Source organism: Carcharhinus amblyrhynchos, chromosome 13 (genome assembly GCF_965287045.1).
Source record: "Carcharhinus amblyrhynchos chromosome 13, sCarAmb.v2.hapA, whole genome shotgun sequence".
NCBI lineage: Eukaryota > Metazoa > Chordata > Chondrichthyes > Carcharhiniformes > Carcharhinidae > Carcharhinus > Carcharhinus amblyrhynchos.
Genome location: NC_137336.1, coordinates 27,803,030 through 27,829,859, shown reverse-complemented (window position 1 = coordinate 27,829,859; position 26,830 = coordinate 27,803,030). Strand labels below are relative to the sequence as shown.

Genomic DNA, 26,830 nt, shown 5'->3' with positions numbered 1-26,830 from the left:
CTCTATTCCAATCATAGTCACCCAGCTCAATACTGACTGACAAGGAGCATAATTTAGAGGATAGGATAGAGATGAGAACACCAGACACAAGTTATGTAAGGTGTCAGCTCAGGCAGAGCTGCTGTCTCCACAGCAGCACAAGCGGCATTTACTCAATAGCGGAGACAGTAACCAGCAGATTTTGCATCAAGGCATGTTGTAAGTGCAGGCTCAGACTGCTACCCTCACATCGGTGAGTATGTTTGCAAAGGAGCTTCCAGGGCATCATAACACTCATGAAACTTTTCTGCCTTTTAAAGAACTGCCGATATGGGTCTCCTGCTGACAGCCTTTCTCCCCATCCTTCTCCAACTATCTTACTGTGTATGGCCTCTGCTCATTCTTCGAGTTCTGCTGATGCAAGGGGAAAGCCTGTGAGGTCACCCATCTCTGGAAACAACTGATTTGTGCATGAGCAATTAAGTCACGAAAAAAGTACTTCAACATTAACCAGATCAACCTGTACATTAGTGAAACTTCAAACAAGGATGGTAAAGTATGGAAAACTGCAACAATCAGAAGAACTAATTCAGCTACCAATTGGAAGTAGTTGCTAATTCTTAATGTAGCACAAGCTGTCTCACACCACCCAATACATGTTCAGCCGTAGATGGCTAAAGGAGTGTAAGCTAAAGCTTTTGGTGCCAAATAAGTGTTGTGAGCTGATCAGAATAACAATCTGATTGCTCTGTGTACTTTAGTGCAGGTGCTTTTCCTTTACCAACGTGGTAATCGGCACACTTCACATCAGTGTGTGACTGATGACTGTGAACGCTATTCTGGGATTTACAGGGAAGTTTTGAAAAAGGTGTTGCTGAGTACAATTTTGCCCCCAAAGTGTGCATATTGCATACCTTTTGCAGAATATGAGGCTTCTTGTGCCATGATAGTAAGCCATTTAGCTAGCAAAGAAGTATTTTTTCAAAATGAATCAGCTATTGTAATCTTTTTCTATGGTTAATTGTCATTTATTTCCTTCTGTGAAATCCAAAGGAGCAAATATAAGAGAGAATACATTTCACCCTTCAGCCCTGTGATCCTAATTTCATTTTCTTGAATGAATGTTAAATGGTGTAAGAAAATCACATTCACAAAGGCAAAGAGGTTATTTCCACTGAACTGTTTGAAATGTCCACATGTTCACTATATATGGTAGACAATCTTGAAAAGTTAAATACGTAAAATAAAATAATCTTGACTGTTTTAAGCCTTGATGTCAAATCGAGGCTGGCAAAGAAAATGGGAAATTTTCAAGCATTTGATCACATTCTATACAGGAATACCTCCAAGATATTCAAGGAATGAGGCTGGTGTTGATTGGAGCTGTTCTGTTTGTAGAAAGTAGCAGCAATGTAACCTCACAAGTTACACGTTGGAGTTATTGATATTGCACTACAAATAAAGGAGACAAGTTAGAAACTGGCACATTAGGCAAAGTAATTGTCAACATAGTAAGGACGGTTAGTGAGTTACAATGGATATAATACTCAGGGAGTGTCTCAGGATTGAAGCCTTCCTTTGTCTGTATTGTAGATTCTAAAACCTTGCAGATTGTGACTCATTTCAACGAGTAGTTTGACGCCTGACAGGGATGATTTCAAAAGGATGAGGAGACAGCGTTAGACCAAACCGGCCAGTCATGTTCGGCATTTCACTGCCTTCAGGAAGTTTGAAGCAGAATGATTGCAGGAGGGTGCTGAAGATCAGGAAAAGTTCCATTTTTGCCATCTGCTCTCCCATGCAGATCCGCTTTCCTAATCAAAGGAACAGCGTTGATCAGTATAAAACACATGTGATTGTAACATAGCATAACATCGTTCCTGGTCATACATACACTAAAACATGGCTCCATTTCCATCTCTGCTAAAATGCACCAAATTTCTTTCATTATGCATACTGCCCTTTATATTGTGCAGATACAGAACTAAACACATCAGAGAAAAGATTCTTGACTATTCTAATGTAAGTGAAATTTTAATTCCACAGCAGCACAAGCAACATGTACTCAGCATCTGTGTGCTGCAGTGGAAGTTTAAACTGATGCCTTCATGGCTGTTGGTACAAGTGTGCAAAGGAGCTTTCAGAGTGTCAAAACACTGCTGAAATCTGTTCTCTAACACATCTGTTTCCTACAGAGCTTCTGCCAATATGGACCCCTGCTGAGACACCATCTCTCCATCTTTCTCCTCCGAGCAGCCTGTCCTACTGTATACTTTACTTTTAATTACTGCCAAACAACATCACTAGCACTGAAAATTAAATTTATAAGTGTGGGTGCCTTGTCCCTACACCAAGGTCCAGGTCATTTATATATTAGGAGCGTGGGTCCTAACACAGATAACTGGGGAATTCCACAATAAACCCTCCTACAGTTCAAAAAACACCTATTATTCACTTCTTTCCATTTCCTGTCACTCAGCCAATTTTGTACCCATGAGTGGAATTTTATGGTCCTGTCACGACAGTGGCGGGGCCCTGAAATGCAGTGAGTTATTCAAAAGCCTGTCGGCTTCAGGAGACTGGAAAACTCTGCCTATAGGCAGGAAGGGTTGTAACATTTCATCCCACGTTGCTCCAGTCCCTTTCATTCAAGGAGCTCTAACTTTGCTCACAAGGCAGTTGTGCAACACTTTATCAAATGCCTTCTGAAAGTCTATGTATACCACATCAACAACATTACCCTTATCAACCCTCTCTGCTACCCCTTCAAAAACTTAAACAGATTAATGAAACCTAATTTTCCTTTAACAAATCCATGCTGGTGCTCCTTAACATTTGGACAAGTAACTATTAATTTTGTCCAAATTTATCATTTATAGAAACTTTTCCATCAACATTAAACTGGCTGTATTCACTGGGTTTATCTTTACAATCTTTTTGAGCAAGGGTGTAACCTTTGCAATTCTCCAGCTCTCTGGAATCCGCCCTGAGTCTAAAGAAGACTAGAAAATTGTGGCCAGTGCCTCTACAATTTCCACTCTCACATCCCTCAGAATCCTTGGATACATCTCATTCATTTCTGGTGCGTTATCAATTTGAAGTACAGTCAAATATCTTCTCCTTATCAATTTTAAAACCTTTCAATTGTCTGAACTTGATGCACTTGCAACCTGGCCTACACAGCATTTTTTTCCTCAATAAAGACAGCTAAAAAGTATTAATTTAATACTTTAACCATGTCCCTTGCCACCATACATCATCTCCTTCTTGGTCCCTGATAGACCTCACTCCTTTTATTGCATTTTACCTAATTTGAACTATCTAAATGCCTATAGAAGACTTTGAGATTCCCTTTTGGAAATGGCAGCACTATGGCACAATGTTTATCACTGCTGCCTCAGTGCCAGGAACCTGGGTTTGAATCCCGGCTTGGGTCACTGTATGTGCGAAGGCTGCACGTTCTCCCCATGTCTGTGTCGATTTCCACCGAGCGCTCCGGTTTTCTTCCTCAGTCCGGAAGACATGCTGATTAGGTTCATTGGCCATGCTAAATTCTCCCTCAGTGTAGCTGAACTGGTGCCAGAGTGTGTTGACTAGGGGATTTTCACGATTACTTCAATGCAGTGTTCTTTTATAGAATCCTACAGTGTAGAAGGAGGCCATTCGGTCCACTGAGTCTGTACCGACCACAATCCCACCCAGTCCCCATTTCCATTACCCTGTGCATTTACCCTACCTAATCCCCCTGACACTAGGGGGCAATTTACCATGGCCAATCCACCTAACTCGCACATCTTTGGAGTGTAGTAGGAAACTGGAGCAGCCGGAGGAAACCCATGCAGACACAAGGAGAATGTGCAGACTCCACGCAGTCAGTGACTCAAGTTGGGAATCGAACCCAGGTCCCTGGCGCTGTGAGACAGCAGTGTTAAACACTGTGCCACCATGCTGCCCAGTGTTAATGTAAGTCTACTTGTGACTAATAAACTTTAATTTTTTTTGTATTATCCATCGGTCTCTTCTCTTATACTCCCTTTATTTTTCTTATTTGCTTTTTCACTTCCCCGCTGTGCCTTGTATATTTAGCCTGGTTCTCAATTGTATTAACCACCTGATATCTGTCATAAGCACTTTTTCCTCCTCCATGAAAATGTCTATCTCTTTTCTCATCCAGGGAGCTCTGAATTTGTTTGCCCTGCTTTTTGAAATATCTCTTACAGGTAGCCCATTCTTCAGTTACAGTTTTACCTGTCAACCTTTGGTTCCAATTTATTCGGGTCAGATCCATTCTTACCCCACTGAGATTGGTTTCTCGTCCAGTTGGTTATTCTTATTCTAGATTGTTCCTTGTCCTTTTCTCTGGCCAGCTTAAACGTTATGAAACAATGGTCACTGCCCCTCAAGTGTTCCCCTGCTTCTTTTTATCCTTTCATAGGATGATTAGGCCAACATTTATTGCCCATCTTTAATTTCCCTTGAGATGGAATTACCTTCTTGAGCTGCTGCAGTCCATGTTGTGTAGGTACAGCCACAGTGCTGTCAGACAGGGAGTTCCAGAATTTTGACCCAGTTGCAATGAAGGAACAATGACGTAGTTCCAGGTCAGGATGGTGTGTAGCTTAGAGAGCACTTTGCAAGTGATACTGATACTTTATCCACTTGGTCAACCTCATTCCCAAGAACCAGGTCTAGCTGTGCCTCTTGTTAGATTGGAAACAACACTGCTGTACGAGGGACTCTTGCCCTTTTCTGCCTTTTACACTATTACTATCCCAGTCAATATTCAAATAATTAAAGTCTCTATTGTAACAACTCTATAATTTTTGCCCCTCTCTGTACTTCCTTGCAGGAGCTCCACAGTGTATGACAGTCTCTGCTGCATTTGCTACAGATGAAGACAGTGAGCTAACAAAGTACAGGATTCACTGGCTTCTTCTGGGATACCTGCTCAGCTAGTTGAGCATTGAACATGGGAGTGGCACTCACAAATGGGCTGTCCACTCATCAGCTGACAAATAGCAGTGAGCTCAAATCGCAGAAATATGAAAAGAAAGTTTAAAGGGGAACATTTCACAAAAAAGTAAGCGCTACCTATTCCAAATGGCATAAATGCTTCATTTTTCACAATGTTTCCGTCTGCATCCAAGAAGCGAGAAGGATTAAATTCATCAGGATGTTCCCACATACTTGGGTCTCTATGTACTGACCACAGATTTGCAACCACTATAGTTCCCTTGGGTATAGTGTAATCTTTAAAGTCTGGAAAAAAAGCAAAATGTGAATTAGTATCATACGTGAGGGGGAGGGATTAGTAGCAGAACTTGAATTCAATCTGATTTTTATTTATTTTAGTTCCATCTTCCCTGTCTGTTTAACATTTTATATACTTATAAATTAAGATTGGTAATTTCTGGTTTCAGTGCGTATATACTTTCTCAAAGATATTTGAGGGCTTTTAGATTTTATTCTTTTCCCCATCTCCATTTTATCCTTGTTGGCTGTTCCTGTAATATTGGTTAGAACACAGCAACATTCATCCTGGAGTGTATCCAAACAGTTCAATGACTGTTGAAGCTTACTGGGAGGACTGGCCCAAATGGTTTAAAAGCATGGCTTTCATTAATGACACCACAAATCAGCAACAAAATCACATCAGCCCTTTGAGTCTCATCCTGGCCACATATAAGCAGAACAAGTTTAAATGTTGCCTGGGAAATGTAGAGACTAGAATCTGCTTGCCACTTCCCTTTTGTTTCTGACAAATGCACAGGACTTAAAGATTGTAGCAAAATGTGACATAGAGGGTGTTGAGGTATGGTTTTAATATATTACTAATTACTCTCCTCTGACATTGCACTTCAGAAGCTGGAGGGTACTGTTTATATGGAAATGTCTTTTATAGCATTACAATAAATGCTTAGGAAAATGGGGTTGACTTGTAAATTTGAAAGGGGGGGAGGGCGAAGCAGAAGTGGGGAAGGTGTTGATATGGTGAGCACTTTAGATGGGGTGAGGGATGGTGAATTTGTATTCATGGCTGTGGCAAGTAAATGTTTGCGGTGTCAACATTAACTGAATGGGTGAAGTATTTGGGAGGAAATTAATGGGTATGAGGGTAATAAATAATTGAGAAACGTAGAGACTATGGGAGAGTTGAGAGCTGACTAAATAACATAAAGGGTGAATACATGCAGACAGTTGGAAATACGAAGGTTTGGAAATGAGCATTAGGAAAACAAAATAATGAGGAATGGGCAGCACGGTAGCACAGTGGTTAGCACTGCTGCTTCACAGCTCCAGGGTCCTGGGTTCAATTCCCAACTTGGGTCACTGTCTGTGTGGAGTTTGCACATTCTCCTCATGTCTGCGTAGGTTTCCTCCGGGGACTCCGGTTTCCTCCCGCAGTCCAAAGATGTGCGGGTTAGGTTGATTGGCCATGCAAAGAAATTACCCCTTAGTATCCAGGGATGTGTAGATTAGAGGGATTAGTGGGTATAATAAGTAGGGATATGGGGATAGGGCCTGGGTGGGATTGTGTTCGGTGCAGACTCGATGGGCCGAAGGGCCTCTTCCTGCACTGTAGGGTTCTATGAGAATACAAGATGCAGATCATTTTTGTTAGCTCACTGCATGCTGAAAGATATTTAGTACAGTTAAAAATTAATTGAACTGCTCACATTATCTATCAAGGATACTCAGGTTGTTGTAATTAAAGCCAAGAAGATTTTAAAATGGATTCATTGAAATAAGTTAATGTGTTCTTGTTTGGAGAAACAAACATTAAGGCAACAAAGTTTACGACAGCTTCTTTCTGTCTCTTTCAGCTAAATAAACAACTGAACATTTACCTGAAAAATCCTACAGCTAGCTTTCCAAGTCATTCAGAAGGAAACTGAAAATTCTTTCCTACACTGAGAAAACTTATTTGGAAGCAGACAGAAATCTTGCTATCCCTCTGACGTATGATGAGGCATGCTCAGCTTGCCACCTCACTGAAGCTGATAATCTGGGGCAAAATATTAACGTCAAGCCTGAGTTTTTGAGAGGTGCTAACAACCTGAAAAGAAAAAAACTACAAAGTAAAGTTTATTTATTAGTCACAAGTAGGCTTACATTAACACTGCAATGAAGCTACTGTGAAAATCCCCTCGTTGCAACATTCTGGTGCCTGTTCAGGTACACTTCGAGAGAGAATTTAGCATGGCCAACGCACCTAACCAGCATTTCTTTCAGATTGTCAGAGGACACCAGAGCACCCGGAGGAAACCCACACAAACACAGGGAGAATGTGCAGTCTCCACACAGACAGTGACCCAAGCCAGTAATTGAACCCAGGTCCCTGGTGCTGTGAGGTCGCCATGCTGCCCCATTCAGAAAATAATTAGGGTCAGACAACAAATACTGCCCTAGCCAGTGATGTCCACATCTTGTGAAAGAATAAATTTTAAAAAGCTATTCTCAGCAATGTTAAATTTGGAACCATTACCATTGGATTCTGGAAAATGGATTTTTAAATTGGATCACGATTTACATTTCCAGTCTCATTGATGTCAAAAAGATAGCAAGATAAATTATGTCCATACTTACATAATGCAAGTGGAAAATACTCAAAATACACCTATAGTAAGTTATTTATTCTGAAGTACGTGTTTTTATACCTTAAAACATTTCACTTTGGACATTAGAAGCTCCAGTCCCTGAGGGAAAAAGTGGCCATCTCAACACTTTGAAAATATTTTAATCAACCTGAAAGGCTTGTTTGGTACATATTTCAGGACCTCATAGCAACAGCTAAATTTGATTTGATTTGATTTATTATTATCACATGCATTAACATATAGTGAAAAGTATTGTTTTTTGTGCGCTATGCAGATAAAACAAACGGTTCATCGAAAAAGGAATGAGAGAGTGCAGAATGTAGTGTTACAGTCATAGCTAGGGTGTAGAGAAAGATCAGCTTTCAAAAGTCTGACAGCAGCAAGGAAGAAGCTGTTCTTGAGTCAGTTGGTACGTGACCTCAGACTTTTGTATCTTTTTCCTGAAGGAAGAAGGTGGAAGAGAGAATGTCTAGGATGCATGGGGTCCTTAATTTGCTGAGGCAGCGGGAAGTGTAGACAGAAACAATAGATGGAAAGCTGGTTTACATGATGCACTGGGCTACATTCACAACCTTTTGTAGTTCCTTGCAGTCTTGGGCAGAGCAGGAGCCACACCAAGCTGTGATACAACCAGAAAGAATGCTTTCTACGGTGCATTTGAAAAAGTTGATGAGAGTCGTAGCTGGAATGCCAAATTTCCTTAGTCTTCTGAGAAAGTAGAGGCAATGGTGGACTTTCTTAACTATTGTGCTGGCATGGAGGGACCAGGACAGGTTGTTGGCGATCTGGACATCTAAAAACTTGAAGCTGTTGATCCTTTCTACTTCGTCCCCAGTAATGTAGACAGGTGCATGTTCTCCTTTACACTTCCTGAAGTCGATGATAATCTCCTTTGTTTTGTTGATATTGAGGGAGAGATTATTGTTGCTGCACCAGTTCACCAGATTCTCTATCTCATTTCTGTAGTCCGTCTCGTCATTGTTTGAGGTCCGACCCACTAAGGTGGTGTTGTCAGCAAACTCGAAAATCAAACTGGAAGGAAATTTGGCCACATAGTCATAGGTGCATAAGGAGTATATAGGGGGCTGAGAACAGAGCCTTGTGGGGCACCAGTGTTGAGGATGATCATGGAGAAGGTGTTGTTGCCTATCCTTACTGATTATGGTCTGTGAGTTCGGAAGTTCGGGATGCAGTCGTAGAGGGAGGTGCTGAGGCCCAGGCCACGGAGTTTGGAGATGAGTTTTGTGGGAGTAATAGAGTTGAAGGCTGAGTTGTAGTCAATAAATAGGAGTGTAACATAGGTGTCCTTGTTATCTATCTGGATCATGTTATGGTTGGTTCTTATTTCAACCAAAGAAGCTCCATGATGATGCACTATATACAGGAACCATGCACTATCAGTTCTTTTTAAAATATATTAATAAAGTTTTTTAAAAGTTTTAAAGTTTTTTTAAAGATTAAAGTTTGAAGTTTATTGATTAGCGTCACAAGTAGGCTTACACTGATACTGCAATGAAGTTACTGTGAAAATCCCCTAGTTGCCACACTCCTGCGCCTGTTCGAGTACACTGAGGGTATCCACACAGACACAGGGAGAACATGTCGACTCTGCATAGACAGTGACCCAAGCTGGGAATCGAAACCGGGTCCCTAGCACTGTGTCACAGCAGTGCTAACTACTGTGCCACTGTAATGACAGTGAACCTGAGATTGCTGTTATTCAACGACCCTCCGGCCAGAAAATTATTCGTAATTTCAAAAGAATTTTTAACAGCTGGGCCTCACTTCCATAAATCTTCTACAGTACAAACCCAGACAGATCCACTTGGCCATTGGGCAGGAGGAGGAACTGGGCAGCAGGAGACCACAGCCGTGAAACAGTCCCAACAATCACAAGTGATTGTGGAAGTGTTCTGGTCCCAATCAACATGATGGGGCTGGCGGCAAGGTATCAAAACTAGCCTTGCTAGACTCTTCTTTTGTTCGCAGTCTGTTATCTAATCTCCAACTAAAATTGCAGGTCAGGACACAGTGGCATTATTAGATTCAATCTGCATATTTAAAGAAGAACTCAGTAGATGACTCCTGCCTGCCTGCTCAAAGGAACATCTAAATATGGGGACATGGCAATAAGGCAAGACCACAAGAAACTACAAAAGGTCATGAACGTAGCATAGTCCATCACTCAAACCAGCCTCCTATCCATTGATTCTGTCTCAGAAAGGTAGCCAGCATAATTAAAGACCTCACGCACCCTGGACACTCTCTCTTCCATCTTCTTCCTTCAGGAAAAGGGTACAAAAGTCTGAGGACACGTACCAATCGATTCAAGACAGCTTCTTCCCTGCTGCCATCAGACTTTTGATTGGACCTACCTCGGATTAAGTTCATCTTTCTCTACACTCTAGCTATGACTGTTACATTGCATTCTGCACTCTCTCGTTTCCTTCTCTACATATGGTATAGTTTGTCAATATTGTGTGCAAGATAGAATACTTTTCACTGTATACTAATACATGTGACAATAATGAATCAAATCAAATCAAAAGTTCAAAGGGGGTAAGCCGCTGCCCTCACTTACAATGCTCACCTGCCCATTTACTTTGTCTGGCGTGGGGTTTAGAATCTGTGAGACAGTCAATCTTATAGACATTTTGCATATGTCATCAATTTCTACAAGCTTAATTATGTAAGAGTGTAGCACGCGAAACATAAATTGGTTAACTCTGTCCCGGTTCCAACATAAGGTCTGGCGGATCTTTCATGAATACCTTTAGCAGCATATGTTTGAATTTGCCTGTTTAATAACTGCTAATTCTGCAGCACCCTTACCAACAGTTTCTGATGCCATATGTGGAATGGCAAGTGGAACCACCGTGGTCATCCGCTGAACTTCCATTATTGTTGCTTCAGTGAAGGGCATGCGATGCTTGTCCTTGAGAGAAGGAGATCTGGACTCACCAACAACAGTGCTGATCTCTCTTTGAATCCTTTCTACAAAAGAAGAAATTAGATTCGTGTTAACAGAATGTTCCATCAGACCTTGCACTAAAATACCTGGCTACAGACATTCTGGAGCAAACATTTTATGCACAAAGTCAAAAGAATTCTGTTCCAGTTAGCTAATCAATGGGAGTACATTGTGAGCAAAATTTAATTATGATCTGACTGGAGCAAAACATTATAATGATTTGAGAATAAGTCCTACACAAAGCTTCCAATAGCTAAAAGAGCTTTAACAAATTATTCTAGAATTTAAATAAGAACAACAAAGGCAGTTTGTTATCTACTTTGGGCAAAACATTTGAGATTGCATGAAAGTTAATATTTGCTCTTTAAAAATGCAAGCCTCTAAAAAGAGATTGTGCACATCAATAACATAAGTGAAACACTATTCGGCAAAATTGCTTGACAAGTTCTAGGTTAATACAATAAATCTTTCATCTCAAGAATCAATCAAATGAACAGTTTATTACAAGGGGAATCAAATGTAAAAGTCAGGAAATGTTACTGCAGCACAAGGCTTCTGTTAGACCACATCAGGAATACTGTGTATTGTCTCCTTACTTAAGATACAGTTTTCAGAGAGGGTTCACTTGATTGATTCCTGGGATGAAAGGATGAACGTATGAGGAAAAATTGAGCAAGTTGGATCTATACCCATTGGAACTTGGAAGACTGAGAGGTGATCTTGTTAAAATATAGAACATCCTGAGGGATTTGACATGGCAGATGCTGCGACATATTTCCCTTGTGGGAGAGTCTAGAACTAGAGGACACAGTTTAAAAAGTAGGTGCATCCCATTTAAGATGGAGATAAATAGATTTTATTGTCTCAGTTTGTGAATGACTTGAGTCTATTCCAGCATGGTATGGTAAAACTCAGTCCCACATGCTGCAAATAACAATTGCAATTTTCTGATTATAACTGTTTTAATTGTCATTTTAAAATAAAGGATACTAAAGGGAGATTTAATAGAGGTCTTAAAAATTATGATGAGCTTTTGTAACGATTAAAAAAGGAGATCTATTTCCAGGGATAGAAAGGTAAAACGCAAATTTAAGGTAATTGGTAGAAAAAGTACAGGTAAAATGAGGAGAATGCACTATAATCTGGAATGTACTGCCTGAAGGGGTGGTGAAAGCAGGTTCAATTATAACTTTCAGAAGGGAATTGGATAAATAATTAAAATGGAAAGTTCTGCACAGCTATGGGAAAAATGCAAGGGAATGGAACTAATTGGAAAGATCTTTCAAAGAACCTACACAGGCACCATGAGACAAACTGTGCACCCTTATCTGTTCTATCATTCCATGATACATTACCCAAGAGTTTAAACACATTTTGTGGGGCAATCAGCAAGTGTATTATGCAGCTCATGACACAGAGCAGCGTCAATGCACTGTGTCACCTTTGTATGCTTCTACACTTCAAAACGAATGGGGAGAAAAGAGTTGGACAAGTTTTCACGTGTATTGAAAAGCATAGATGTGTTACTTGTATGCAATAACTATGATCTTTTGGCCCAATATTTACAAATCCTATTCCAGTGATCCCTTGTTTTAAGCATATTGAATCAGTTATGTATGTACCTTGAACTTCCGGATATGCAGCCATAAAAAGAATAGCCCACAACACAGTGTTAGATGTTGTGTCTGTTCCCGCCACAAAGAGATCTCCAATTATATAAAATAAATAATCTTCACTGAAGCTTGTACTTTGGTTTCTTTGTATTTCATAGTCTATTTCTTTCAGGTAAAAATCAACAAAATCACGGGGGTTTTCAGGGTCCATTGTTTCTCGGTGCTGAGCAATGATGTTTTTCAGGAATGCAGTTACATCTTTTACTGTTTGGGCAACCTCCTTGAACGGCCCAAATGGTAAGTACTGAAGTAAAGGAATTATATTAATGAGCATTGCAGGGCTGTTTGATGCTAATTTCATCCCTCGGACAATCAAACTCAGCATGGTTCTAAATTCCTCGTCTTCATATTCAAACCGTTTCCCAAAGCACATTGAGCAAATGATGTTAGACACAGCATTATTAATGACATGAAAAGGAGAGAAGGCTGTCCCCAGTGCTTTGGAAAACTCCAACTTCACAAATTGCAGTTCCTCTATGATTTTAGGCTCTAGATCAAGTTTCCCAAAGCCAAAATGTCTCAATGTAGAGAGAGAAAATTTTCTTTGTTGCTTCCAGACCACGTCATATGGTGCAAAGACTATTCCTGAAAATAATCACATATGAACTTATTATTACTTTAAAGAGCACTTGCATTTTCCACAAGGTTACATCATCCTAAAGGTTCTGAAGCCAGATGCTTGTGCACTGCTCACTATCTTTCGGTTGCATTTCACATTGTTTGAAAACCACTGTTTAAGGGGAACCATTGTGTGGTGGATTTTCATTCTAAAGACGGAGTCAGCCCGCCCACCTCAAGAGAATGTCTCAGAAAAGACTGAATTTCTATTCTGGGCTTGGCTGTAGACTGGCTAGTCAACTGGGAAAATGTTTGGAAGCAAATGACTGCTGGGTGCTCTGCTGAGCTCTTTCAACAGTCTAACACATTTCTGAGCTCTCAGCTAAGACAAAATAATGAGGCTTGGCTGAGAGCTCAGAAATCCATTACACTATTGAAACAGCTGAGCCCCAGGAAAAAAAAAATTGCCTGATTGGCAGCTCTGGCTTTCTTCTGTCAATTGTACAATGTTTATTTACACAAGATAAAGGGATTTCAAGTGCTTATAGTGTCTGCTATTGATACTTTAAATGGGCTAGATACTGACATTTTTATTGGCCTGTAGAATGAAGGGGTTTATTTTTGATGAAAGTGAAAATCTATAAATGAGTGACTTTTTAAAAGCTTTTTTTTATACATCCTATTGTCACTATATGGTTCATTGGTTCTGTACAGTGTATCGTGAGTGTGGGCACGGAAGTGCATTGCCTTGGCATGGTGTGGACATGAGGAGCCATAGTAGGTAGTGGAGGAGCCTTTTGAATTTACCTTTCAAAAGGGTCCCTCATTCACACTATGGTTTGCAACATTCCTGAGGTGCTGTGAACCATTATTTGTTGAAAAGCTGGCCCAGTTCCATGAAAATTAAGGAAGCCTAGTGCACGGCTATCCCTGCAATGGAACCAGGTACGTCAGGAGTGAAGGATGCAGGCTTGCAACCTGAGCCCACCCGTGCTCTTAAAAGACTCTATTGAAAATTGAAAATCTCGAGAATGGGGTCAGGAGTCCAGAATTGGCTCTCTACCGCTGTTCTCATCCCTCCTTACGTCTCCTGACTCCACAAAAATCCAGCCCTTTTATGAAAAAGGTCTTCTTTTATGGCATTATGAATAAAGTTGCTCACAACAATTGACGGTTGTTACTTAAGTGGCACTTTTATAAAGCAGAGATGTTCCACTCAAAATGGTAGAACTTGTCAGCCCTTGTGTTTATCTTTAGAGCCTGCAGCTTTATAAGATTTGATTGTGTTTTTTTTAATTGAATACTTTATCTTTAATAGTTAAATAGTTGCTGACAGATAGGACTGGAGAAGACATTAACAAATTATTTAGGAAGAGACAACTCACTAACTATAAAGATTTACAAAGCTTCCCGACATCATGAATGATGATGTTTTCCAGTATCGCATCATGCAACAGTTAATATTTCCATTATACAGTGCTTTTTGGTACATTTATAGCTCCAGATCCATTACAATTCCAGTAATAGACAGAAGTGCTGAGTGGATGATCATCATGGCCTTCTCCTGAGGGCCCCACCATTACAGAAGCTAGTCTTCAATCAATTCAATTTCCTGCACATAATATCTCAAAGTGAGTGTACAGGATATAGGAAAAGCTGTCAGCCTAAACAACATCCTGGCATTAGTGCTGAAGATTTGTGCTCTAGAACTAGTTTGTTCCAGTGCAGCTACACTGGTACAACAATGAGGAAAACTGCTCAGCTATGTTCTGTCCACAAAAAAGTGAGGCAAATCCCATCCAGTCAACTACCAACTTGTCAGTCTATCATCAATCATTGTCATTATGTGCACCATAAGCAAGAGCACTGTAGCAATTCATCAAGGTTCCTCCAACAAGGTTCCTCCTTTCACACCCTCGATCTCTAGAACATGGAACAGGATTGTCCAAGATATGGCCTGCCGCCACAATCTGACTTTCTATCCTGCCCCGCTGACTCAAAATACAGATAAGTGGAAGTCATAGATTTGCAAAGAACTGCTCCTCTAATCACAGGCCGGTTGTTTCCCACAATTGCTGTTGATCTCAGCAGCAAACGCAAGAAACAGGATGTGAATGGAAGAGCAGTGAGCAGTGTGAAAGTAAGTGGTGTATTCTCTCTCCATCTTTGGCTGTGTTCTGTCTTACCCTCAGGTGCAGGTGCCAGCCCCCTAAAACAGCACGAGGGTCAAAGAAGCCACAAGGGACAGCAGTCACAACACCATCCACTTGGCGCACAAGCCGGGGCAGCTGGATTGTCCAAGAGGGCAGTGTTTTGGATGCAAGCTTCTTCCTCAGAGCAACATTCCCTTAGACATCATCAGCTGACTCAGCAACGATTTTCCCTCCATAGTGGGAATGTTCGCTGATGATTCCACAGCGTTCAGTTCCATTTGCAACTCATCAGATAATGAAGGAGTCTGTGGCTGCTAGTAGTAAGAGCTGGATAATATTTGGGCTTGAGTGGATTAAACAGCAAGTAACACACAAGTGCCAAGCAATGAATATCTCCAACAAGATGGAATGATTGCACCATAAATGCAGATTATAAATAGCTGCGGTCCAAGCACTAATCCTGTTGATAGGCTGATAATAAGAGCCTGTCATCCTGAAAATGTCCCTTTTTTCCCTTCCATCTGTTTCTGCTCATTAACCAATCCGCAATCCAGGCAAACAATCCCCAGTACCACCAGTCCTAATTCTGTTTAATAGCCGCTTGTGTACCAATTTAAGTTCACAGATGCTCCCTGATTTGCTGAGTATTTTAAACATTTTCTGTATTTTATTTCAGATTTCTAGCCTATGTTATAGTTTGTTTTTGATCGGGGATCCTATATATGGTGATCTTCACTGAACTAGCTAAAGCTCAGTGTAGCTCATCTCAGCAGTAGATACAAGTGATGCATACATTGATGGACAGAAATCGAAAGCGTTCCACAAATATGGTGCCAACATTTAAAAGTAGCCCATGGCATCAGTTACATAGACAATAGGAGCAGAAGTAAGCTACTTGACCCATCAATCAGTATGATCATGGCTGATCATCCAACTCAACAGCCTGATTCCACTTTCACCCTAAGACCAATATCTAACTCCTTCTTGAAAACATACATTTTGGCCTCAACCGCTTTCTGTGGTAGTGAGTTGATTGTTGCAAAACCTTTATGAACTGAGTATCTTTTAAAAGAATACTCATGGATATGATGGTGGCACAGTCTCCACCATCATAGTGGTTAGTGCTGCTGCCTCACAGCACCTAAGACCTAGGTTAAATTCTGGCCTTGGGTAACTGTCACTGTGGAGTTTACTCGTTCTCCCTACATTTACATGGGTTTCCTCCGGATGCTCAGGTTTCCTCCCACAGTCCAAAGGTGTGCAGGTTAGGTTGATTGGTTGTGTTAAATTGCCCTTAGTGTTCCAAGATGCATAGGTTAGGAGGATTAGTGGGGTAAATACATGGGGTTACAGGGGTAGGTCCTGGATGGGATTCTCTGTTGGCGAGTCGGTGCAGACTCGAATTGCCTCCTTCTGCACTGTAGGGATTCTATTCTATAATTTATCCCTTGCATGTTGGGAAAAATGTATGAAAATAGTGGGGGTGAGATTGGTCCCTATTGCACTTATTTTTTGAGCAAAACATTTCGAGTACCAAACTGAAAGCCAACAACTTCTAAATGTCCAGGGCATCAGCATAAATCATGTATTACACACTGTTAATGTGAAAATTAAGGTCCTGGCGCCTGCCGTAGGATTCTGCTTGAGAGAACATTATCAGCTAGGTACAGCAGTGCTACTCAGTTTTTCAGGGTCCACAGCAGTCTCACCAACAGAATATAAAGGAACTGCTGGAGGTAGCCTAACTTTTTTAGACATAACTAACTTCTTTATGTTTTGTTTCTGTAGAATGAAGAACAATAGTGCCCCTCCTGACTCCTTGTGACTAATAAATAACAATACTTATTAAAATATTACAAGCCTATTTTGAAAAATATAGCTAATAAAAGATAATCAATCTGAAACTTTTAACTTTATTACTCTCGTCACAGAAGCTGCTTAACCTGCTGTGTATTTCCACCGCTTTTTATTTATATCTCAGATCTTCAGCATCCACTTGTTTTGAGAGAAATATAGTAATAGATACCCAGGAGAGCTCCTTGATCTTCTTCACTGTGAAGAAATCTATATGACCTTTAAAAATAAACATGTACAAGCTGATATCAGCCAAAAAACAACATCTCCGAAATGTAAGACTCCTTCATTACTGCCCAAAAGATTCAACCAAAATTACAAAATCAAGTTCCATGCCAGGATATCCATATTAAAGTTAAGGTTTATTTATTAGTCATAAGTAAGGTTTAGATTAACGCTGCAATGAAGTTACTGTGAAATTCCCCTAGTTGCCACACTCTGGTGCCTACTTGGGTCAATGCACGTAACCAGCACATCTTTCAGACTGTGGAAGGAAACCCACGCAAACGCAGGGAGAACATGCAATCTCCACACAAACAGTGATCAAAGCCAGGAATCGATCCCACGTCCCTGGCACTGTGAGGCAGCAAAGCTAACCAGTGCCTTGATTTGTAGACAAATCAATCTAAGAGCCTTTTTGTTTGTTCAAATTGGGAATTAGCTGAACTATAACTATGATATAACTCTGGGGCATGTTGGTACATTATGTTGTCCCACCATAATAACACAATTCTCTAAACAGCACAATATTGCATTCTTTATTTCCAATATGCTTTTGCATCATCCATACATCTTCACCCCCTCCCAATTGTCCATTTGATCCAAGTCACTGTCTGATGAATCACATTCCACCTCTGACACAGGAGAGCTAATCTTTATCAGCAACCAGGCTGAACAGAAACATGGCTCGTGACTTCTACATTTATTGGATGGAGCACAGTTCCAGCTATGACTGCAATCTGCCCCCACAGTACTGTCGTCAAACTATTATTATACCAAGTCATTACAGAATTAGTTTCACAAGAAATTGATTCTAATCTATTCTGTAAATTACCCTGTGATTTTATACCATGCTAGTTCTTTATCAATTTTGATTTTTCAGGAACCAGTCAATATTTTTGATGCAGGAGGTGGGTGATGACAACTTTATTTCCCTTTAGGTTTATGAGGGGAGGCCACTGGAATTTTTTTTCGTTTTTTTTACATTTTGGGTTTTTTGGTTGGGCAAGGGGTTTTTGCTGTGTTTATTTTGTCCCTTTGAAGAACTTCCCTTGCATTATCTTTCCACCTCCTAGCCTTTTCTGTCTTTTTAAGAGAACAGTGCTCACAATTCTAGCCTTTCAGGGCTTCAAATATTCTATTTACTTAAAGCATATGGTATTTAATGCTGTAACTGTTTATAGTCTTTTCAGAACTGGCAGACAATTTTCTGCTTTCATTTCATTGCTTCTTTCCAGTTTCTTCCTTTCCCAGTTAGGAAATCCTTGACATCCTACTTAGCTTAACAATCAAGATGAAAAGCTCAAATATAAATGATATTCATTATCACTTCATGTTTCTTTCTCGGCTTTCTTTGTTGCTGTTTTTAAATCACTTCTTGTTTTTGTTCTGTTTAACTCCTTTCCTTACTTCCCTTAAGAATCCCCAACTGATTAAGAACAACTGATTAAATAGCAAACCATATAAAAAGAAATACACAGTAATCTGGGAGAACCCAGGAAGTTAGGTGATAATGAAAATGTTAATTTAGAAAACAATCCCTTGTCCATATTTGGAATGTGGAATAATATATGGGATTCATGCCTACTTTTATTAAAATTTCATAAATAATTTCACCCACAGTCAACTAAGTCAATTTTTCTCAAACAACAGACCAATTAACATGATCAGGCAACTGTACAGCTTTAAAAGTGTGGGCTTTATGAGAATGTAATTGTGTTATCAAGTCATTAATTGCAGAGGAAAATAGACTACTGTATTGTTTTTATTGAGAAATTACACTGCTTTATATCATGTTCATCTAAATATACACATATTGTACAATGCATTGCATTTATTTCACTCACAAACAACATCAAGCATTCAACAGATCCTCAATAAGAGCTGACTTCATCACACCATATAAACACCTTGATCGGTACCAAGTTTTATGCACACTGGCCGACTACTTTCCTGTAAAGTTCAAGAAAAAGGGCATTGTTTTTCAATTAAGATAATGTTTGAGTTCAATAATTTCTTTTGAATAACTCATAGAATCCCTACAGGATGCCATACGGCCCATCAAGTCTGCACCGATTCTCCAACAGAGCATCTTACCTCGATTCTATCCCCGTAACCCCATGTATTTACCCTGCTAATCCTCCTAGCCTCCACATCTTTGGACACTAAGGGTCAATTTAGCACGGCCAATCAACTGCACATCTTTAGAGTGCAGGAAGAAACCAACGCAAACAAGAGAACATGCAAACTCCACACAGACAGTTACCCATGGCTGTATTTGACCCAGGTCCCTGGCTTTGCCACACAAGTGTTAGCCACTGCAGTTGCCACCATGCTGCTCACTTCAGATCATAAGCACCATTCCCACTTTTCTTTGCATGGCAACTATTAGAAATCATTCTGCCACTGACAGCTCCTCTTGACCTATTTTTCTTTACTTGTCCCATAGCATGCCTCTTTCTAGACATCAGTATTCTTTTATCGCTTAGTCTTTCTTGCCTTCCATTCTTTCTTAGACCTGCTGTATTGTTCTTTCCTCCCCTCACTGCTTTCCCTGTCTTTTACTACTTGATGAAAACCTGTTAGATAGCTATTCACATCCCCCAGTTTGAGATGATAGGTCACTGACCTGTAAACAATGACTTTGGTTCTCTCTCCACAATGCCACCTGATTTGCTGGGCATGTCCATCTTTTCTTGTTATTTCATATTTCCATATACTTGTTCTTTTTTCTATTTAATCAATGGGTACCCTATCATCCATTGACAATCTTTTTCTTTAACCAAGTCATTACTGTCACCCTCTAGGCACTTTCCTTAGTTGGCGACTTTATCTTAATTGGTGCTGTCAAGCCACTGACAAGTCCCCCACTATCAAATTCTTTAATCAGTCGGTTTGTGTCGGCCACTAGCATTCTCTTTAATCAGTTAGTGCTCTCTCTCTCTAACCTTTACGCTGGGTTATGATGGTGATCAGAGGGATGGTAGGTCTGTCGGAGAACACCTCGGCATTGCGCTGCAGCGCATCTCTAACCATGCGGAAACCACTGAGGACGACAAGGAGCCGGCTGCCCAGGTACAGGCTGTAAATGTCGCCGTACTCCTCGCCCAGGGCGGTGAGCTGCAGGTGCGGCGGGAGTTGCGCTCCGGAGGCCGGCCCGCAGGAGGGCAGCGAGCCGATCAGCGGCCAGCAGGGCGGCCCGGGGGGCAGCCTGCTGCGGGCCCGGGCCCGGCAGCGCTTCAGGAGGTAGCGGCTCAGCAGGAGGGCGGCGAGCGCCAGCAAGACAGGCGGCAGCCAGTGTCCGGCCGTGAGGGAGTGACCGGCCGTGGAGGAGTGACCGGCTCCCGGACACTGTCCGGCCGCGGGGGAGTGATCGGCTCCCGGACACTGTCCGGCCGTGGCGGAGTGACCGGCCGTGGGGGAGTGATCGGCTTTCGGACACTGTCCGGACGCGATGGAGTGACCAGCTTCCGGACACTGTCCGGCCGTGGGGGAGTGTCCGGCCGTGGGGGAGTGACCATCTAACCGACGCTGTCCCATCGCCGCCATTTTGTCGCCGCCGACTGGCTCTGCCCGTGACGTCAGCGGCCCGGGTCAAAGGGCAGAGATGTCTTCCCTCCACCTCTGGCCCAGTGACAGCAAGTGGCTCAACAACTAGTGAAGAACTCAACCACCAAACAAAGCATGTTCACCAAATAATTCACTGCCACGCACCAGCGGAGTCTTCATGTGTGTCAGAAGAATGTTTTACAGAGAATCCAGCAGCAAGTAAATTAATGTTCCTTGCTGCTGGATTCTCTGGAAAACATTCAAACACTTCATGTGTATCAGAGAGGACAAACCGTGAAGAACCACATTATTTATTACTGTCACAAGTAGGCTTACATTCACAGTGCAATGAGGTTACTGTGAAAATCCCCCAGTCGCCACACTCTGGCAACTGTTCGAGTACACCGAGGGAGAATTTAAGCACAACTGATCCACCAAACCAGCATGTCTTTTCGGACTGTGGGAGGAAATCAGAGCACCTGGAGGAAACCCAGGCAGACACTAGGTGAATGTGCAGACTCCGCACAAACAGGAGTTGAACCTGGATCCCTGGCGCTGTGAAGCAGCAGTGCAACTGTGCCACCATGCTGCCCTGTATACAAGTGGGGTCAACAATTAGCGAAGAATTCAACTACCAAACAAATTACGTTTATCAAATAACTTGCGGCTACACACTGGCAGAGCCTGCATGTAATAGAGGACAACCAGTGAAGAGCCACACTTAATAATGTCAAGTAGATCAACCTTCAGAAAAGATTGGAGAGGCACAAACTCTACCGACCCAGTACCTGAAGGTACAATTTACCAGGTACGTGGTACATAGACTTGCAACTTGGCCAGTATTGTCTACCTGATACGCTGCAGGAAAGGATGTCCTGAGGCATGGTACACTGGGGAGACCATGCAGATGCTGTGACAACTACAGATGAATGAATACCGCTCAACAATTACCAGGCAAAAGTGTTCTCTTCCTGTTGGAGAAAACTTCAGTGGTCACGGGCATTCGGCCTCTGATCTTCTGGTAAGCATTCTCCAAGGTGACCTTCATAACACACGACAATGCAGAGTCGCTGAGGAGAGACTGATAGCCAAGGTCTACATACGAGGACAGCCTCAACTGGGATCTTGGGTTCATGTCAGACTATCTGTAACCTCCATGACTTGCCTGGGCTTACAAAATCTCACTAACTGTCCTGGCTGGAGACAATACATATCTCTTTAACCTATGCTTAACCCTCTCAGTGAGAGGTCTCACAACACCAGGTTAAAGTCCAACAGATTTATTTGATAGCACAAGCCAGTAGCTTTTGGAGTGTGCCCCTTCATCTAGTGAGTGGAAGTTCTGTCTCAAACAGGGCATATAAAGACACAAACTCAATTTACAAAATAACGGTTGGAATGTGAGTCTTCAGATAATCAAGTCTTAAAGATACAGACAATGTGAGTGGAAAGAGGGTTAAGCACAGGTTAAAGAGATGTGTATGTGTATTATGCCTCCCAAAGATACACAAGGCAAATACACCCGGCGTCCCTTCATGTTGGGCAATGGGACCCTGTGTGAGAACCTTTCCGGTCACACCGAGGAAATCCTTAAACCCACTGTACAAAGAACCCCCAGCTTTTGTCGCGACACTATGGACTTCCTACAGAAACGCAGCACACATGGAGCAGTTGAACCAGGAGCACTCCTCGTCACAGTGGATGTCTCAGCACTCTATACCAGCATTCCTCATGATGGTGGCATTGCTGCAACTGCCTCAGTACTCAACGCCGACAACTGCCAGTTTCCAGATGCTATTTTACAAATTACCCACTTTATCATGGACCACAATGTCTTCACCTTCAACAGTCAGTTCTTTATCCAGACCCACGGAACAGCCATGGGGACCAAATTTGCATCTCAATATGCCGACATCTTCATGCACAGGACCTTCAACCGATTTTATACACTAGATACATCAATGACATTTTCTTCCTTTGGACTCATGGTGAACAATCACTGAAACAACTATATGATGACATCAACAAGTTCCATCTCGCCATCAGACTCACAATGGCCTACTCTCCGGAATTGGTTGCATTCTTGGATACACGCATCTCCATCAAGGATGGTCACCTCAGCAGTTCACTGTACCGCAAGCCCATGGATAACATCACAATGCTCCACTTCTCCAGCTTCCACCCTAAACGCGTTAAATAAGCCATCCCTACGGACAAGCCCTCCGTATACACAGGATCTGCTCAGATGAGGAGGATCGCAACAGACACCTCCAGACGCTGAAAGATGCCCTCAGAAGAACAGGATATGGCGCTCCACTCATCAATCGACAGTTCCAACGTGCCACAGCGAAAAACTGCACCAACTTTCTCAGAAGACAAACACGGGACATGGCAGACAGAGTACCCTTTGTCATCCCATACTTCCCCGAAGCAGAGAAGCTACGACGACATCTTCGCTGCCTTAAACATTCATTGATGAAGACGAACATCTCGCCAAGGCCATCCCCACACCCCCACTTCTTGCCTTTAAACAACTGCACAACCTCAAGTAGACCATTGTCTGCAGCAAACTACCCAGCGTTCAGGAGAACAGTGACCACGACACCATACAACCCTGCCACAGCAACCTCTGTAAGACGTGCCGGATCATCAACATGGATGCCATCATCTCACGTGAGAACACCATCCACCAGGTACATGGTACATACACTTGCAACTCAGCCAACGTTGTCTACCTGATATGCTGCAGGAAAGGATGTCCCGAGGCATGGTACATTGGGGAGACCATGCAGACACTACAACAATGGATGAATGAACACCACTCAACAATCACCAGGCAAGAATGTTCTCTTCCTGTTGGCGAACACTTCCAACGGTCATGGGCATTCGGCCTTTGATCTTTGGTAAGCATTCTCCAAAGCAGCCTTTGTGACTCACAACAACGCAGAGTCGCTGAGCAGAGACTGATAGCCAAGTTCTGCACACATGAGGATGGCCTCAACCGGGATCTTGGGTTTATGTCACACTGTTCGTAACCCCCACAACTTGCCTGAGCTTGCAAAATCTCACTAACTGGCCTGGCTGGAGACAATACACATCTCCTTAACCTGTGCTTAACCCTCTCTCCACTCATATTGTCTGTATCTTTAAGACTTGATTACCTGTAAAGATGCGCGTTCCAACCATTATTTTGTAAATTGAGTTTTTGTCTCTATATGCCCTGTTTGTGAACTGAAATCCCACTCACCTGATGAAGGAGCAGCGCTCAGAGCTAGTGGCTTTTGCTACCAAATAAACCTGTTGGACTTTAACCTGATGTTGTGAGAGTTACTGTGTTTACCTTAGTCCAACACCGGCATCGCCACATCACCAGTACGTGAACCCAGAATAGTATTTTATGGTTTGCTGTTCTAGCAGAACAAAAACACAATTAAATTTAAATTAAACTTGAAAATTTAGAAAAGCAAATTATTCAAAACTGATAATTACTTAGTGGAAACAAAAACTGGTTCAAGATATAGTTAACTACTTAGCATGATAATTTGAGATACCCATGCTAAACAAATCAAAGAAAACTTTTTAAATATCAGACCTCTGTATCTTAAACTCAAGCCTGATCAGTTGTTATCCTTCCATAATGGCTTGGATTTAAACCATAGAATTCCATTCGGCCCATAGAGCCTGCACTAACAACAATCCCACCTAGGCCCTATCTGGGTAACCCCACGTCTTTATCCTGTTAGTCCCCTCAATACTGAGAGGCAATTTAGAATGGACGATCAACCTAACCTGCACATCTATGGCTTTGCTAAAGTTTCAATTTTTCATGTGTTATAGAGGTGCCTCTGGCAAGTAAGGTTGTAAGCTGGTCTGCCTGTCTCTGTGTATGCAGGTGTAAAGTTATCCATAGAAATTCACAATTTACCATCTATACCCCAAGAAATCACTGCTGACAGGTTTGGATCAGAGTCAATGTCTTAATGGAAGGAAAGAATTGGAAAGGTCATGTTGTACAGTGTAGTAAATCTGCAACAGCACATGATTTGCAATCTTTAAAGATAGTAATTTTGTGAAAGGTGTCTCCTGAATTTTGTTGAAGAAAGTTATGGCTTTCCCTTGAGATTTGAGGTTCTTACAGCTTTATGGATGGGGAGAGGTGTTACAAGGTGATAAGTAGAGAGAAGAAATGGCAGGTATGTCCCCTAGTACTAACTACACTGTAGGATGGGATATACACAAAGAAATAATGGGAGGTTGAAGAAAGATATGGTATGATCATGGAGGATTTTAATTCAAACAAAAATTGGATGAATCAGATTGGCAAAGGGAGCCTGGAAGATGAGTATGTTTTCGGCCAATTTCTTAGAGCAGCACATTCTAGAGTTATCCAGAGAGCAGGCTATTCTAGATCTGTTAGTATGCAGTGAGGCAAGATTAATTAATATACTGTGCTGATTGACTGAAATGATTACTAGGAGGCTACTCAGACACACCAGTTGCACAAAAGATTATTGCAACAGTTACTTTTAAGACCAATGTGCTCCTAATGTTGGAGTCAGCAACTTGTGGCTTTGAAAGCACATGTGGCCCTTTAGCATCTGATTTGTGAGTCCCAGCCTTCTGCATTTAGATTGCAATTTCATGAAAAAGCTCCTAAAAAAATGTTAACTAAGAACCATATTTTTATTGTAGGGATAAAAGGTAAATACTGCACTGTAAGGTTTTAATGTGAGTATTTAGAGGATACTCAGACACAACAGTTGCACAAAAAAAATTACTGGAAGCTACTTTTGTAACCAATGTGCTCCTAGTGCTGGAGTCAGCAACTTGTGGCTTTGAAAGCACACGTGGCCCTTTAACATCTGATTTGTGAGTCCCAGACTACTGCATTTAGATTGCAACTTCATGAAAAAGATCCTTAAAAAATGTTAACTAAGAGCCATATTTTTATTGTAGGATAAAAGATAAATACTGCACTTTAAGGTTTTAAGTAAGTGTTTGAACAAAAATGATCAATGTGCCCTAAACCCATTTGAGTAGCATGCTGCATCTTTGTCCTAATAGACTGCTTTTAAGTAGTAGTGATCATAACATGATTTGAATTTTGCATTCAGAGAGCATAAGAACATAAGAACCCTCATTCTTCTAAACTCTAACGAGTACAAGCCTAGTTTATTCAGCCTCTCCTCATAGCTCAACCCCCTCAACTCCGGCATCAACCTAGTAAACCTCCTCTGCACTCCCTCCAAGGCCAAAATATCCTTGCGTAAGTACAGCGCCCAAACCTGCACACAGTACTCCAGCTGTGGCCTCACCAATGCCCTATACAGCCGCAACAAGACCTCCCTACTTTTATATTCAATGCCCCTCGCGATGAAGGCCAGCATCCCATTAGCCTTCCTGACCACCTGCTGCACCTGCAAGCTGGGTTTTTGCGACTCATGCAAAAGGACCCCGAGGTCCCTCTGCACCGTCGCCTGCTGCAGTTTTTTGCCACGTAAGTAATAGTCCTTCCTACCATTATTCCTACCAAAGTGGACCACCTCGCACTTGCCAACATTAAATTCCATTTGCCAGTTCCTGGCCCATTCGCCCAGCCTATCTAGATCCTTCTGTAGACTCTCCACACCCTCCGTGCAATTTGCCGTTCCACCAATCTTGGTGTCATCAGCAAATTTCGACACCATACACTTGGTTCCCTCCTCCAGATCATCTATATAAATGGTAAATAGCTGAGGCCCCAGCACCGACCCCTGGGGCACTCCACTAGTCACCAACCGCCAATCCGAATAGCACCCATTGACCCCCACTCTCTGCCTCCTATTTGACAACCAATCCTCTATCCACGCTAACACCCTACCCCCAACTCCATGTCCCCTGACCTTCTGCAATAACCTCTTGTGAGGTACCTTGTCAAACGCCTTCTGAAAATCAAGAAAGACCACATCAGAGTGGGTCTAAGTCTGGTGTTTTAAATTTAAATAAAGGCAATTACAGAATTTGAAGACTGAGCTGGCTAAAGTGAACTGGGTAATTAGCTTAAAGGATGAAACAACTGGGTGCAGGCAAACATTTAAGGTTCCATAGCACTTCACAAAGATGTATTCCAGTGAGAAAAAAAGACTAAGAGAATGATACACCACTCGTGGCTAAATAAGGAAATTAAAGATGGTATCAAATTGAAAAAAAAAGTGTACAATTCTGCAAAGGTTAGCGGTATGTCAGAAGATTGGACAGAATTTAGAATCAGCAAAGAATGACTAAAGAGAGGAAGAA

At 41.8% G+C, this 26,830-nt stretch overlaps 1 protein-coding gene across 2 annotated transcripts; it reads right to left on the bottom strand.

The window, feature by feature from the left end:
• Positions 1–285: 285 nt before the first annotated feature.
• cyp2u1 (cytochrome P450, family 2, subfamily U, polypeptide 1) lies at positions 286–23,850 on the bottom strand. Of its 2 annotated transcripts, XR_013888453.1 has the most exons (6): positions 19,954–23,850; positions 12,171–12,806; positions 10,410–10,571; positions 5,071–5,238; positions 1,527–1,793; positions 286–1,431 (listed from the first exon to the last, which is right to left on the bottom strand). XR_013888453.1 is itself a non-coding variant. In XM_080201420.1 (5 exons), exons 1-5 carry the CDS (start codon positions 20,552–20,554, stop codon positions 1,603–1,605), a joined length of 1,758 nt encoding a protein of 585 aa, XP_080057546.1. In that variant the 5' UTR covers positions 20,555–23,850; the 3' UTR covers positions 286–1,602. The 2 variants fall into 2 exon arrangements, 1 of the variants encoding a protein (XP_080057546.1); XM_080201420.1 differs by having other exon boundaries at positions 286–1,793.
• Positions 23,851–26,830: the final 2,980 nt, after the last annotated feature.

What these genes read in the sequence shown, in the direction of transcription:
- cyp2u1 (XM_080201420.1), bottom strand. Translation starts at nt 20,554, where the DNA reads ATGGCGGCGATGGGACAGCGTCGGTTAGATGGTCACTCCCCCACGGCC. An exon ending in CATCATAACCCAGCGTAAAG is followed by an intron (nt 12,807 to 19,953) that starts GTTAGAGAGAGA and finishes GATTATTTTCAG; the next exon opens with GAATAGTCTTTGCACCATAT. An exon ending in TATGGCATCAGAAACTGTTG is followed by an intron (nt 5,239 to 10,409) that starts GTAAGGGTGCTG and finishes CTTTTTTTCCAG; the next exon opens with ACTTTAAAGATTACACTATA.